The 14529-nt window shown below is 41.8% G+C and overlaps 1 protein-coding gene across 1 annotated transcript in view; it reads left to right on the top strand.

Moving 5' to 3' along the window:
- The window catches only part of zgc:109889 (uncharacterized protein LOC553542 homolog), a 48371-nt gene that overhangs the window by 30247 nt on the left and 3595 nt on the right, over positions 1–14529 (top strand). Inside the window, 4 exon segments of the mRNA XM_055938556.1 lie at positions 2673–2826; positions 3442–3559; positions 7758–7835; positions 8383–8561. Of these exon segments, the coding sequence (XP_055794531.1) occupies positions 2673–2826; positions 3442–3559; positions 7758–7835; positions 8383–8561 (529 nt within the window).

The following is a 14529-nucleotide window of genomic DNA, read 5'->3' as shown; positions in this document are numbered from 1 at the left end:
GATTTCCAAAAACCTTTACGGAAAAAGCAAACCATGCAATAATCTGAGACGGCGCTCAGATAGAAACAACATTTCTCCGCCATGTTGAAGTCAACAGAAATTACATCATAAATATTCCCTTACCTTTGATGATCTTCATCAGAATGCACTCCCAGGAATCCTAGTTCCACAATAAATCGTCGTTTTGTTCGATAATGTCCATTATTTATGTCCAAGTAGCTACTTTTGTTAGCGCGTATAGTACACATATCCAAACGCTCGCTCAGATCCAGGTGAACATCGGACGAAAACTTCAAAAAGTTATATTACAGGTCGAATAAACTTGTCAAACTAAGTAGAGAATCAATCTTTAGGATGTTGTTATCATAAATATTCAATAACGTTCCAACCGGAGAATTCCTTTGTGTCTATAGAAGTAGTGGAACGCAAGTCGATATCATGTGGAATGCGCATGACCAGGAACTGGCTCTCTGCCAGACCACTGACTCAAACAGCTCCCATCCGGCCCCACATCACAGTAGAAGCTTCATTCAACGTTCTATAGACTGTTGACATCTAGTGGAAGGCGTAGGAAGTGCAAACAGATACATATCCCACTGGGATTTCAATAGGCGATGAGTTGAATATCAACCAGCCTCAGAATTCTCTCTTCCTGTTTGGATTTTTTCTCAGGTTTTTTCCTGCCATATGAGTTCTGTTATGCTCACAGACATCATTCAAACAGTTTTAGAAACTTCAGAGTGTTTTATATCCAATAGTAATAATAATCTGCATATATTAGCATCTTTGACAGTGTAGGAGGCAGTTCACTCTGAGCACGCTATTCATCCAAAGTGAAAATGCTGCCCCCTATCCTAGAGAAGTTAAACAAGTGGATTGAGTGATCAAGTGTAGCTGGAGCTTGGCCTGGCTTAAGCTGGATGCCAATAGAGGTGAAAGGAACATCACACACTTTCCCGCTATCTCACTTTTGATGGCACATTTTGTAGAAATTGTTTAATGTGCTGTGTAGCCCAAATATATTGTTTCTGTTGTGTTGAACTTGACAGTAACGTGTGTGTGTGTGTGTGTGAGCGAGTGGGATTATCATTTTTTGTGAACTTGATCGATGTCTATAGTGGCCACTATAATATAGCAAAAATAGAATGCCTGTTTGTTTCATTCTATTTCTACTTTAAGATTTTTTTTTCTCCCCAAGTGCAATATTTATGTGTGTGATCACAAGCATTCTATTATAAAGGCTGTCATGGCTAACAGCAATATTAGTGTATTGTTTTTTTTCTCAAGACCTGAGTGTCATTTGCAAGTCTAGGCAACAAATAACATTGAATTGCTTTCTTTAAATTGTTTAGCTGTGAGTTACGTTCACATTAACCACTTTTTATTTTACACAGACTGATCATGCAGAGAATATACAGTAAGTGTCACCTTTTTGGGCCCTCGCCAGTTTGCATCCCTGAGAGTTTACCAGCCTCAGAAATTGTAGACCAAATAAATGCTTCACAGAGTTCAAGTAACAGACATATCTCAACATCAACTGTTCAGAGGAGACTGCGTGAATCAGGTCTTCATGGTCGAATTGCTGCAAAGAAACCACTACTAAAGGACACCAATAAGAAGAAGAGACTTGCTTGGGCCAAGAATAATGCGCAATGGACATTAGACCAGTGGAAATTTGTCCTGTGGTCTGATTAGTCCACATTTTAGTTTTTTGTTCCAACCTCCGTGTCTTTGAGACTCCGAGTAGGTGAACGGATGATCTCCGCATGTGTGGTTCACACCGTGAAGCATGAAGGAGGTGATGGTGTGGGTGTGCTTTGCTGGTGACACTGTCCGTGATTTTTTTTAATAATTCAAGACATACTTAATCAGCATGGCTGCCACATCATTCTGCAGAGATATGCCATCCCATCTGGTTTGCGCTTAGTGGGACTATCATTTGTTTTTCAACAGGACAATGACCCAACACACCTCCAGGCTGTCTAAGGGCTATTTGGCCAAGAAGGATAGTGATGGAGTGCTGCATCAGATTACCTGGTCTCCACAATCACCCGACCTCAACCCAATTGAGATGGTTTGGGTTGAGTTGGATCGCAGTGTGAAGGAAAAGCATCCAACAAGTGCTTAGCATATGTGGGAACTCATTCAAGACTGTTGGAGTAGCATTCCAGGTGAAGCTGGTTGAGAGAATGCCAAGAGGTGTGCAAAGCTGCCATCGAGGCTAAGGCTGGCTACTTTGAAGAATCTGTTTATCACTTTTTCTTGCTTACTACATGATTCCATATGTGTTATTTTATAGTTTTGATGTCTTCACTATTATTCTACAATGTAGAAAATAGTAAAAATAAAGAAAACCCTTGAATGAGTAGGCGTGTCCAAACTTTTGACTGGTTCTGTATGTATGTTATTTTACTGCTCTAGGGATGTAATTTACTATTATGTATTGATTTTTAACCCTACCTTTTTTTCCCTCTTTATGCGGTGCACAATGCAGAGAACACCGGAGAGGAGAATGATCATTTAATTACCATAGTGAATTATTGTAATGTTTGTGTCAATTAATCCCTTAAAGGGATGGGATGCCAATTGGCGATTTGACACGAAAATATAATACATTCATATACACCATTAACGTGCTGATGGTTTTGTGTGTGTCTGTCTGTCTTCTCCAGTCTCTCTGCAGGACATCAACATGCGTAAAGCGTTTAAGAGCAGTACCATCCAGGACCAACAGGTGGTCTCACGGACCTCAGTACCCAACCCTGTGGTAGAGATGTACCATCGCTGTGACAAACCTCCACCTCTCAACATACTCAGTACCTATAGGTTAGTACCTTTTTTAGTATACTTATCTTCTAGCCTGACTACCCATCCACATCGATCTGGCCAAACACCACACCCACCAGCATTTCTTCTCCACAATGAGTCTGGATTTGCTTTCCTCCCCGACGTCTTGTAGAATGCAAACCCATTCCGACCGTTTGAATTGGTCCCAGAAACCGATGGGTTGGCCTAGCATCATTGGCTTTGATACTCCGATTGATTAGAGATTATCCAATGGATGATTATTTTGTTTTGTACACCGCCCCTCATTTTGACTTATCTCCTATTGGTTAGTTAGACCTCTGTCCCCAACCCTGTGGTAGTGACTACCATCGCTGTGACAAACCTCCACCTATCAACATACTCCGCCTCTATAGGTCAGTACTTCAGTATACTCAGCCTGTAGGCCAGTTAAACCACCACCTCTCTGAAAGCATACAGGTAAGATCATCCTCACCATTGCTGTGAAATCCCAGTCTGATGCTGAGAAAGGCACGTCACTGACCCAACACTGCGAATGACTAATGCAAAAGATGCAATGCACCTGACCCATTTCGATCTCTCTCTTCCTCCCTTCTCTCTCTCTCTCTCTCTCTCTCTCTCCATCCCTCTCTCCAGGGATGATAAGAAGGATGCGTTGAAGTTCTACACAGACCCCTCCTACTTCTTTATGCTGTGGAAAGAAAAGATGCTGCAGGCCACGGAGGACAAGAGGAAGGAGAAGAGACGACAGAAGGTGGGTGTGTGTATATATGTGTGTGTGCAAGTATGCAGGTGCGTGTGTGCTCGGCCTCTTTATTCTCTCTGTCACTGCCTCTTTCCCTCTCTTTCGCTCTGTGCCTCTGGTAGTTGCCGACAGGGATTGTGTTCAAACATGTCAAGTCAACTTCTGTCACTAGAGTCACTCCAGTGTGTGTGAGGATGTGCTGAACTTTACTATACTGTATGTTTGGATGGGGAAAGAGAGAATGTCTGCTTCACTGCTATGTTCTTTGCATGTCCACATGCTTCTGTTCATCATTCTGTCTTTATCTCACATTTCCATTTGCTTTGCTGCGTTATAATCCGGACTGTGTGTGTTGAACTCAACCACACCCTCTCTACTTCCCATTCCCTGAGAAACACAACCCCTCTTGCTGTCTAAAGACAACTTCAGTTATAACTCCTCTCTCGGACATCTAAAGTGCATTCGGAAAGTATTCAGGCCGCTTGACCTTTTCCACATTTTGTTATGTTACAGCCTTATTGTAAAATGCATTACAACAACAAAAAATCCTCATCAATCAGTTTTGAAAGAGGTGGCCAGTAATAAACTGGTCCTAAACATCTCTAAAAGAGCATTGTATTTGGTACAAATCATTCCCTAAGCTCTTGTCCTCAGCTGAATCGGGTGATGAATGGTGTTGCTGTTGAACAAGTTGAGGAGACTAAATTACTTGGTGTGACCTTAGATTGTAAACTGTCATGGTCTATATATATATATATATTAGAGGTTGACCGATTATGATTTTTTTCAATGCCGATACCGATTATTGGAGGACCAATACCGATTGATCGGCCGATTTTTATATATATTTATATATATATATATATTTGGAATAATGACAATTACAACAATACTCAATGAACACGTTTATTTTAACTTAATATAATACATCAATAAAATCAATTTAGTCTGAAATAAATAATGAAACATGTTCAATTTGGTTTAAATAATGCAAAAACAAAGTGTTGGAGAAGAAAGTAAATGTGCAATATGTGCCATGTAAAAAAACTAACGTTTAAGTTCCTTGCTCAGAACATGAGAACATATGAAAGCTGGTGGTTCCTTTTAACATGAGTCTTCAATATTCCCAGGTAAGAAGTTTTAGGTTGTAGTTATTATAGGACTATTTCTCTCTATACCATATGTATTTCATATACCTTTGACTATTGGATGTTCTAATAGGTACTTTAGTATTGCCAGCCTAATCTCGGGAGTTGATAGGCTTGAAGCATTGCGTAGAGCTGCTGGCAAAACGCAGGAAAGTGCTGTTTGAATGAATGCTTACGAGCTTGCTGCTGCCTACCACCGCTCAGTCAGACTGCTCTATCAAATCATAGACTTAATTATAATAACACACAGAAATACGATCCTTATGTCATTAATATGGTCAAATCCATAAACTATAATTTTGAAAACAAAACATTTATTCTTTCAGTGAAAAACGGAACCGTTCCGTAATTTATCTAACGGGTGGCATCCATAAGTCTAAATATTGCTGTTACATTGCACAACCTTCAATGTTACGTCATAATTATGTAAAATTCTGGCAAATTAGTTCGCAACGAGCCAGGCGGCCCAAACTGTTGCATATAGCCTGACTCTGCGTGCAATGAACGCAAGAGAAGTGACACAGTTTGACACAGAAGTGACACAGTAGTTAATATTGCTAACATGAATTTCTTTTAACTAAATATGCAGGTTTAAAAATATATACTTCTGTGTATTGATTTTAAGGCATTGATGTTTATGGTTAGGTACATTCGTGTAAAGATTGTGCTTTTTTCGCAAATGCGCTTTTGTTAAATCATCCCCCGTTTGGCGAAGTTGGCTGTCTTGGTTAGGAAGAAATCGTCTTCACACAGTTCGCAACGAGCCAGGTGGCCCAAACTGCTGCATATACCCTGACTCTGTTGCACAGAACGCAAGAGAAGTGACACAATTTCCCTAGTTAAAATAAATTAATGTAAGCAGGCAATATTAACTAAATATGCAGGTTTAAAAATATATAGTTGTGTATTGATTTTAAGAAAGGCATTGATGTTTATGGTTAGGTACACATTGGTGCAACGACAGTGCTTTTTTCGCGAATGCGCTTGTTAAATCACCCATTTGGCGAAGTAGGCTGTGATTTAAGCATAAATTAACAGGCACTGCATCGATTATATGCAACGCAGGACACGCTAGATAAATTAGTAATATCCTCAACCATGTGTAGTTAACTAGTGATTATGTTAAGATTGATTGTTTTTTATAAGATAAGTTTAATGCTAGCTAGCACCTTACCTAGGCTCCTTGCTGCACTCGCATACCAGGTAGTCAGCCTGCCACGCAGTCTCCTTGTGGAGTGCAATGTAATCGGCCATAATCGGTGTCCAAAAATGCCGATTACCTATTGTTATGAAAACTTGAAATCGGCCCTAATTAATCGGCCATTCCGATTAATCGGCCGACCTCTAATAAATATATATATATACACACACACAACAGCTTTATAATAAAATTGATTAAATTGTTTATTTTCCTCATCAATCTACACGCAATACCCCATAATGGCAAAGTGAAAAAAGTTTTTTAGAAATGTTTGCAAATGTATTAACAACAAAAAACAGGAATACCTTATTTACGTAAGAATTCAGACCCTTTGCTATGAGGCTCGAAATTGAGTTCAGGGGCATCCTGTTTCCATTGATCATCCTTGAGAAGTTTCTACAACGTGATTGGAGTCCACCTGTGGTAAATTAAATTGATTGGACATGATTTTGAAAGGCAAGCGCCTGTCTATATAAGGTCCCACAGTTGACAGTACATGTCAGAGCTAAAACCAAGCCGTGAGTTCAAAGGAATTGTCCGTAGAGCTCCGAGACAGGATTGTGTCGAGGCACAGATCTGGGGAAGGGTACCCAAAAAATTATCCAGCATTGAAGGTCCCCAAGAACACATTGGCCTCCATCATTCTTAAATGGAAGAATTTTGGAACCACCAAGACTATTCCTAAGAGCTGGCTGGAGGTGACCAAGAACCAGATGGTCAATCTGACACAGCTCCAAAGTTCCTCTGTGGAGATGGGATTACCTTCCAGAAGGACAACCATCTCTGCAGCACTCCACCAATCAGGCCGTTATGGTAGAGTGGCTAGACGGAAGCCACTCCTCAGTAAAAGGTACATGACAGTACGCTTGGAGTTTTACCAAAAGGCACCATGAGAAAGAAACAAGTTTCTTTGGTCTGATGAAACCAAGATTGAACTTGTTGGCCTGAATGCCAAGCGGCACATCTGGAGGAAACCTGGCACAATCCCTACCGTGAAGCATGGTGGTGGCAGCATCATGCTGTGGGGATGTTTTTCAGCGGTAGGGACTGGGAAACTAGTCAGGATTGAGGGAAAGATGAATGGAGCAGAGTAATGCGAGATCCTTGATGAAAATTTCCCCCAGAGTGCTCAGGACCCCTGACTGGGGGCAAAGGTTCACCTTCCAACGGGACAACAACGCTAAGCACACAGCCAAGACAATGTAGGAGTGGCTTCGGGATAAGTCTCTGACTTGAACCCGTATCAAACATCTCTGGGGAGACCTGAAAATAACTGTGCAAAGACGCTCCCCATCCAACCTGACAGAGCTTGAGAGGATCTGCAGAGAAGAATGGGAGAAGCTTCCCAAGTACAGGTGTGCCAATCTTGTAGCGTCATACCCAAGAGTCTCTAGGTTGTAATTGCTGCCAAAGTACTGAGTGAAGGGTCTGAATACTTATGTAAATGTTATATTTCAGTTTTATATTCTTAATAAATGTGCTAAAATGTCTGAAAACCTATTTTTGTGATGTCTTTATGGGGTATTGTATGTCGATTGATGAGGGAAAAAATCTATTTAATACATTTTAGAATAAGACTGTAACGTAACAAAATGTGGAAAAAGTCAAGTGGTCTGAACAATTTCCAAATGCACTGTATATCCCGCCTTTCTGTCCCCCTCCTGTCTTCTGTCCCATCTTCTCCCTCACTCTGCTTCTACTCCCCCGTGCCACTATCGCCCCTGTAAACCTCCAGACTTTCACCAGTAGACTTTCCTCCTCTCCCCCTCTCTCTTCCCCTACTCTGTCTCTCCCATTTTGTATAACCGTAGTATATCTAATGTGTTAGAGCTCTCTATCTCCACGTCTCTCCATCCAGACCAGCTGTCCGACCCACTCTGACCAGGGTAGACCCCACAGCAGACAGGCTCCACCTCGCAGCCCACTACCCAGCTCCGTAAGACCGCCACATCCACAGCTATGTTCCCGTGTCCCCCGTCCTTGTTTCCTCCTGGGTCCTCTGGGTGTCCCCCTGGTTTCCCCCTGTCCACTGCTATGTCTCACTGTCCCTTGTCCAGTGTCCCAGCGTGTTCAATGTCTTCTACATCCCTGTTCCCTTATGTCCCCTGTGCATGTCTCCGGCCAGCTCCGTAAGACGCCACCTCTACGTTCCGGTCTCCTCCCAGCTCCCAGACCCCTCCGTCTGCGTGTCCTCCTCCCATCTCTGTCCCTCCACCAAACTGGTCCCTAATAACTATCTGTCTATGTTTGGGACTGTTTTATGTTGTGTTGATTATGTTTTATATTGCTTAACATTGCTTAAAAGTTTGGCTTATAGTGGGACTGGGTGAATTCTGCTGGTCGACGGTGTGCGAAAATGGTGGAATGGCTCTTGCTCTCTCTGTTTGCCCCTGTGTGAAGAGAATACTATCCATAATAAATGTAGCCCTTTGTATTTGTTTGTTTGTCTCTCCTTCCTCCACTCCCCTCCGTCACTCTATCAGGAGCAACACAAACAGGTAGAGGACCCGGGGAGGGAGGTGAAGAAGGTTCGTAAGGCCCGTAATCGCAGACAGGAGTGGAATATGATGGCTTATGACAAGGAGTTCCGCCCCGATACCAGACTAACCCCCTCACCCTATCACGGAATGTCCTCCGAGGGGTCGCTATCACCCGATAACAGGTGAGCCCAGAATCAATTAATTGTTTTTTCCCCCACATTTTGTTACGTTACAGCCTTATTATAAAATGGATAACATAATGTTCTTTTCTTGTCCATCTACACACAATACCACATTATGATAAATCAAGCACAGGTTTTTGGAAATGTTTGCACATTTATATATGACAAAACATATATATATAATATAATAATATATATAGTCAATTTACAGTTGAAGTCGGAAGTTTACATACACTTATATTGGAGTAATTAAAACTCGTTTTTCAACCACTCCACAAATTTCTTGTTAACAAACTATAGTTTTGGCAAGTCGGTTTGTGCATGACACAAGTAATTTTTCCAACAATTGTTTACAGACAGATTATTTCAATTATAATTCGCTGTATCACAATTCCAGTGGGTTAGAAGTTTACATACACTAAGTTGACTGTGCCTTTAAACAACTTGGAAAATTTCCAGAAAATGATGTCATGGCTTTAGAAGCTTCTGAAAGGCTAATTGACATCATTTGAGTCAATTGGAGGTGTACCTGTGGATGTATTTCAAGGCCTACCTTCAAACTCAGTGCCTCTTTGTTTGACATCATGGGAAAATCAAAAGAAATCAGCCAAGACCTCCAAAAAATAAATTGTAGACCTCCACAACTCGGGTTCATCCTTGGGAGCAATTTCCAAACGCCTGAAGGTACCACATTCATCTGTACAAACAATAGTACAGGAAGGAGACGCGTTTTGTCTCCTAGAGATGAACGTACTTTGGTGCTAAAAGTGCAAATCAATCCCAGAACAACAGCAAAGGACCTTATGAAGATGCTGGAGGAAACGGGTACAAAATAATCTATATCCACAGTAAAACGAGTCCTATACCGACGTAACCTGAAATGCCGCTCAGCAAGCCACTGCTCCAAACCTGCCATAAAAAAGCCAGACTACGGTTTGCAACTGCACATGGGGACAAAGGTCGTAACTTTTTGAGAAATGTCCTCTGGTCTGATGAAACAAAAATACAACTGTTTGGCCATAATGACCATTGTTATGTTTGGAGGTAAAAGGGGGATGCTTGCAAGCTGAAGACACCATCCCAACCCTGAAGCACGGGGGATGGCAGCATCATGTTGTGGGGGTGCTTTGCTGCAGGAGGGACTGGTGCACTTCACAAAATAGATGGCATCATGAGGATGGAAAATAATGTGGATATATTGAAGCATCATCTCAAGACATCAGTCAGGAAGTTAAAGCTTGGGTCTTCCAAATGGACAATGGCCCCAAGCATACTTCCAAAGTTGTGGCAAAATGGCTTAAGGACAACAAAGTCCAAGGTATTGGAGTGGCCATCACAAAGCCCTGACCTCAATCCCATAGAAAATTTGTTGGCAGAACTGAAAAAGCGTGTGTGAGCAAGGAGGCCTACTACAAACCTGACTGGGTTACACCAGCTCTGTCAGGAGGAATGGGCCAAAATTCACCCAACTTATTGTGGGAAGCTTGTGGAAGGCTACTCAAAACGTTTGACCCAAGCTAAACATTTTAAAGGCCATGCTACCAAACTTCTGACCCACTGGGAATATGATGAAAGAAATAAAATATGAAATAAATCATTTTCTCTACTATTATTCTGACATTTCACATTCTTAAAATAAAGTGGTGATTCTAATTGACCTAAAACAGGGAATTGTTACTAGGATTAAATGTCAGGAATTGTGATACACCTTAGCCAAATACATTTAAACTCAGTTTATGTAAACTTTCGACTTCAACTGTATTGTACCAGTCAAAAGTTTGGACACACCTATTCATTCACCACCATTTTCTTTATTTTTTTCTACATTGTAGAATAGTGGTGAAAACATCAACTATTATATAACACACATGGAATCATGTTGAAACCAAAAAAGTGTTAAACAAATCAAAATTGATTTTAGATTTGAGATTCTTCAAATAGCAACCCTTTGCCTCGATGACAGCTTTGCATACTCTTGGCATTCTCAAATCAAATCAAATTGTATTTGTCACATACACATGGTTAGCAGATGTTAATGTGAGTGTAGCCAAATGCTTGTGCTTCTAGTTCCGACAATGCAGTAATAACCAACGAGTAATCGAACCTAACAATTTCACAACAACTACCTTATACATACAAGTGTAAAGGGATAAAGAATATGTACATAAAAATATATGAATGAGTGATGGTACAGAACGGCATAGGCAAGATGCAGTAGATTGTATAGAGTACAGTATATATATCAGATGAATAATGTAGGGTATGTAAACATTATATTAAGTGGCATATAATGTTTACATTCCCTACATTACCCTAAATTCTCTCAACCAGCCTCATAAGGAATGCTTGTCCAACAGTCTTTAAGGAGTTCCTAATTATGCTGAGCACTTGTTGGCTGCTTTTCCTTCACTCTGCGGTCCAACTCATCCCAAACCATCTCAAGTGGGTTGAAGGTGGGTGATTGTGGAGCCCAGGTCATCTTATGCAGCACTCCATCCCTCTACGTCTTAGCCAAATTGCCCTTACACAGCCTGGAGGTGTGTTGGGTCATTGTCCTGTTGAAAAACAAATGATAGTCCCACTAAGCGCAAACCAGATGGGATGGCGTATCGCTGCAGAATATTGTGGTAGCCATGCTGGTTAAGTGTGCCTTGAATTCTAAATAAATCACTGACAATGTCACCATCAAAGGATCCCCACGCCATCACACCTCCTCCTCCTCCATGCTTCACGGTGGTAACCACACATGCAGAGATCATCCAGTCACTCACAAACACATGGCGATTGGAACCAAAAATCGAAAATTTGGTCTCATCAGACCAAAGGACAGATTGCCATTGGTCTAATGTCCATTGCTTGTGTTTCTTGGCCCAAGGAAGTCTATTTTTCTTATTGGTTTCCTTTAGTTGTGGTTTCTTTGTAGCAATTCTTCCATGAAGGCCTGATTCATGCAGTCTTTTCTGAACAGGTGACGTTGAGATGTTTCCGTTACTTGAACTCTGAAGCATTTATTTGGGCTGCAATTTCTGAGGCTCGTAAACTCTAATGAACTTATCCTCAGCAGCAGAGGTAACTCTGGGTCTTCCTTTCCTGTGGCGGTCCTCATGAGAGCAAGTTTCATCATAGCGCTTGATGGTTTTTGCGAGTGCACTTGAAAAACGTTCAAAGTTCTTGATTTTTTTCCGCATTTCTCTTTTGCTTTTTTGAGCTGTTCTTGCCATAATATGGACTTGGTCTTGTAGAATATAGGGCTATCTTCTGTATACCAACCCTAGTTGTCCAAACTTTTTACTGGTACTGTATATACTGTGGGCTTCAAAATTACTGGCACCCCTGACTGGCAATGCACAAACAATACTTTAAATAATATAAACAATATAATTATAGAGAGAAACTCAAAATACCAACATGTGAGAAATAATGTACTTTATTCATGTTTCAATGGAACCAACCAAAATCATACAATTATTTAATACAAAATACATTTCACCAAAATCAAGGTTTTCATAATTATTGGCACTCATCATTTAGTACTTAGTGCAACCACCTCTGGCAAGGATAACAGCGTGGAGTCTTTTCCTGTGATGTTTGACAAGGTTAAGGAACACATTTGGAGTGATTTTGGACCATTCCTCTATACAGATCCTTTCAAGATCTTTCACATTCTCCGGTTTGCGCTTATCAACTGCCCTCTTCAACTCAGTCTACAGGTTTTCTATTGGATTGAGATCCGGCGACTGAGATGCCCATGGATTTTGTTGTCACTGAAACATTTCTGTATAGATTGAGTTATGTTTTGGGTCATTGTCTTGTTGGAAAGTCCACCTACGCCCAAGTCCCAGCCTTCTGGCAGAGGCAACCAGATTGTCAGCCAAAATTGCCTGATAGTTGTTGCCCGATAATTCATTATGCCATCAATCTTAACCAGTGCCCCTGGACCTCTGGAATTAAAACAGCCCCAAAACATCACTGACCCACCACCATATTTCACCGTGGGTATGAGGTGCCTCTCCTTGTATGCATCTCTGTTTCGACGCCAAACATGACAATGCTGTATCTGACCAAAACGTTCAATTTTGGTCTCATCTGACGAGAGCGCCTTCTTCCAGTCATAATTTAAATGACGTTTGGCAAACTCCAAGCGCTTGCTTCTGTATCTGGAGGTCAGAAAGGGATTTCTTCTGGCAACCCTTCCAAAGAGCCTGTGGTTGTGGAGGTGGCGTCTGATGGTGCTTTTTGAAACCTGGTGACCCCAAGACGCCACCAAGACCTGCAATTCTTTCACAGTGATTCTTGGGGATTTTGTTGCTTGAAGAGGCGACTCCGGGATGCTGGCCTTTTAGGCAGAATTCCTCTGTCCATTGTCTGTGTTCTTTTGCCCATCTTAATATTTTATTTTTATTGGACAGTCAACATGGCTCTTTCTTTGCAACTCTGCCTAGAAGGCCAGCATCCCGGAGTCGCCTCTTCACTGTTGACGTGTTTTGCAGGTCCTATTTAATGAAGCCGCCAGTTGAGGACTTGTGACACGTCTGTTTCTCAAGTAGACACTCTAATGTACTTGTCTTCTTGCTCAGTTGTGCACCGGGGCCTCCCACTCCTCTTTCTATTCTGGTTAGAGCCAGTTTGGGCTGTTCTGTGAAGGGAGTAGTACACAGTGTTGTACCAGATCTATGCTGATGCTCCAGATACTCAATTAGTCTAAATAAGGGACAGACAGTTTGGGGTCAGACAGACAGTTTGTCCTTGTTTTTGAGAGAAAAGCAAATTGTACTTTAAAATAACATCAAATTGATCAGAAATACAGTGTAGACATTGTTAATGTTGTAAATGACTATTGTAGCTGGAACTGGCAGTTTTTGTATGGACTAGCTACATAGGCGTACAGAGTCCCATTATCAGCAACCATCACTCCTGTGTTCCAGTGGCACGTTGTGTTAGCTAATCCAAGTTTATCATTTTAAAAGGCTCATTGCTCATTGATCTTTAGGAAACCCTTTTGTAATTATGTTAGCACAACTGAAAACTGTTCTGATTAAAGAAGCAATAAAACTGGCCTCTTTAGATAAGTATTCAGACCTGACGTTGAGCTCAGGTGCATCCTGTTTCCATTGATCATCCTTGAGATGTTTCTACAACTTGGAGTCCACCAGTGGTAAATTCATTTGATTGGACATTATTTGGAAAGGCACAAACCTGCCTATTTAAGGTCGCACAGTTGCAGTGCATGTCAGAGCAAAAACAAAGTCATGAGGTCGAAGGAATTGTCCGTAGAGCTTGGAGACAGGATTGTGTCGAGATACAGATCTGGGGAAGGATATCAAAAAGGTCTGCAGCATTCAAGGTCCTCAAGAACACAGTGGCCTCCATAAGTGGAAACCACCAAGACTCTTGCTAGAGCTGGCCGCCCGGCCAAACTGAGCAATTGGGTGAGAAGGGCCTTGGTCAGGGAGGTGACCAAGAACCTGATGGTCACTGGTAGAGCTCCTCTGTGGAGATGGGAGAACCTTCCAGAAGGACAACCATCTCTTCAGCACATCACCAAATCAGGCCTTTATGGTAGAGTGGCCAGACGGAAGCCACTCCTCAGTAAAAGGCACATGACAGCCCGCTTAGAGTTTGCCAAAAGGCACCTAAAGGACTCTCAGACCATGAGAAACTAGATTTTCTGGTCTGATGAAACCAACATTGAACTCTTTGGCCTGAATGCCAAGCATCACGTCTGGAGGAAACCTGGCACCATCCCTACAGTGAAGCAAGGTGGTGGCAGTATCATGATGTGGGGATATTTTTCAGCAGCAGGGACTGGGAGGCTAGTCAGGATTGAGGCAAAGATGAATGGAGCAAAGTACAAAGAGATTCTTGATGAAAACCTGCTCCACAGCACTCAGGACCTCTGACTGGGGGCGAAGGTTCATCTTCGAACAGGACAACGACCCTAAGCACACAGTTAAGACACCGCAGGAGT

Source organism: Salvelinus fontinalis, chromosome 11 (genome assembly GCF_029448725.1).
Source record: "Salvelinus fontinalis isolate EN_2023a chromosome 11, ASM2944872v1, whole genome shotgun sequence".
In the NCBI taxonomy this organism is placed as follows: Eukaryota; Metazoa; Chordata; class Actinopteri; order Salmoniformes; family Salmonidae; genus Salvelinus; species Salvelinus fontinalis.
Note: the sequence above shows the minus strand (reverse complement) of the source record. Positions and strands in the feature narration are given on the sequence as shown.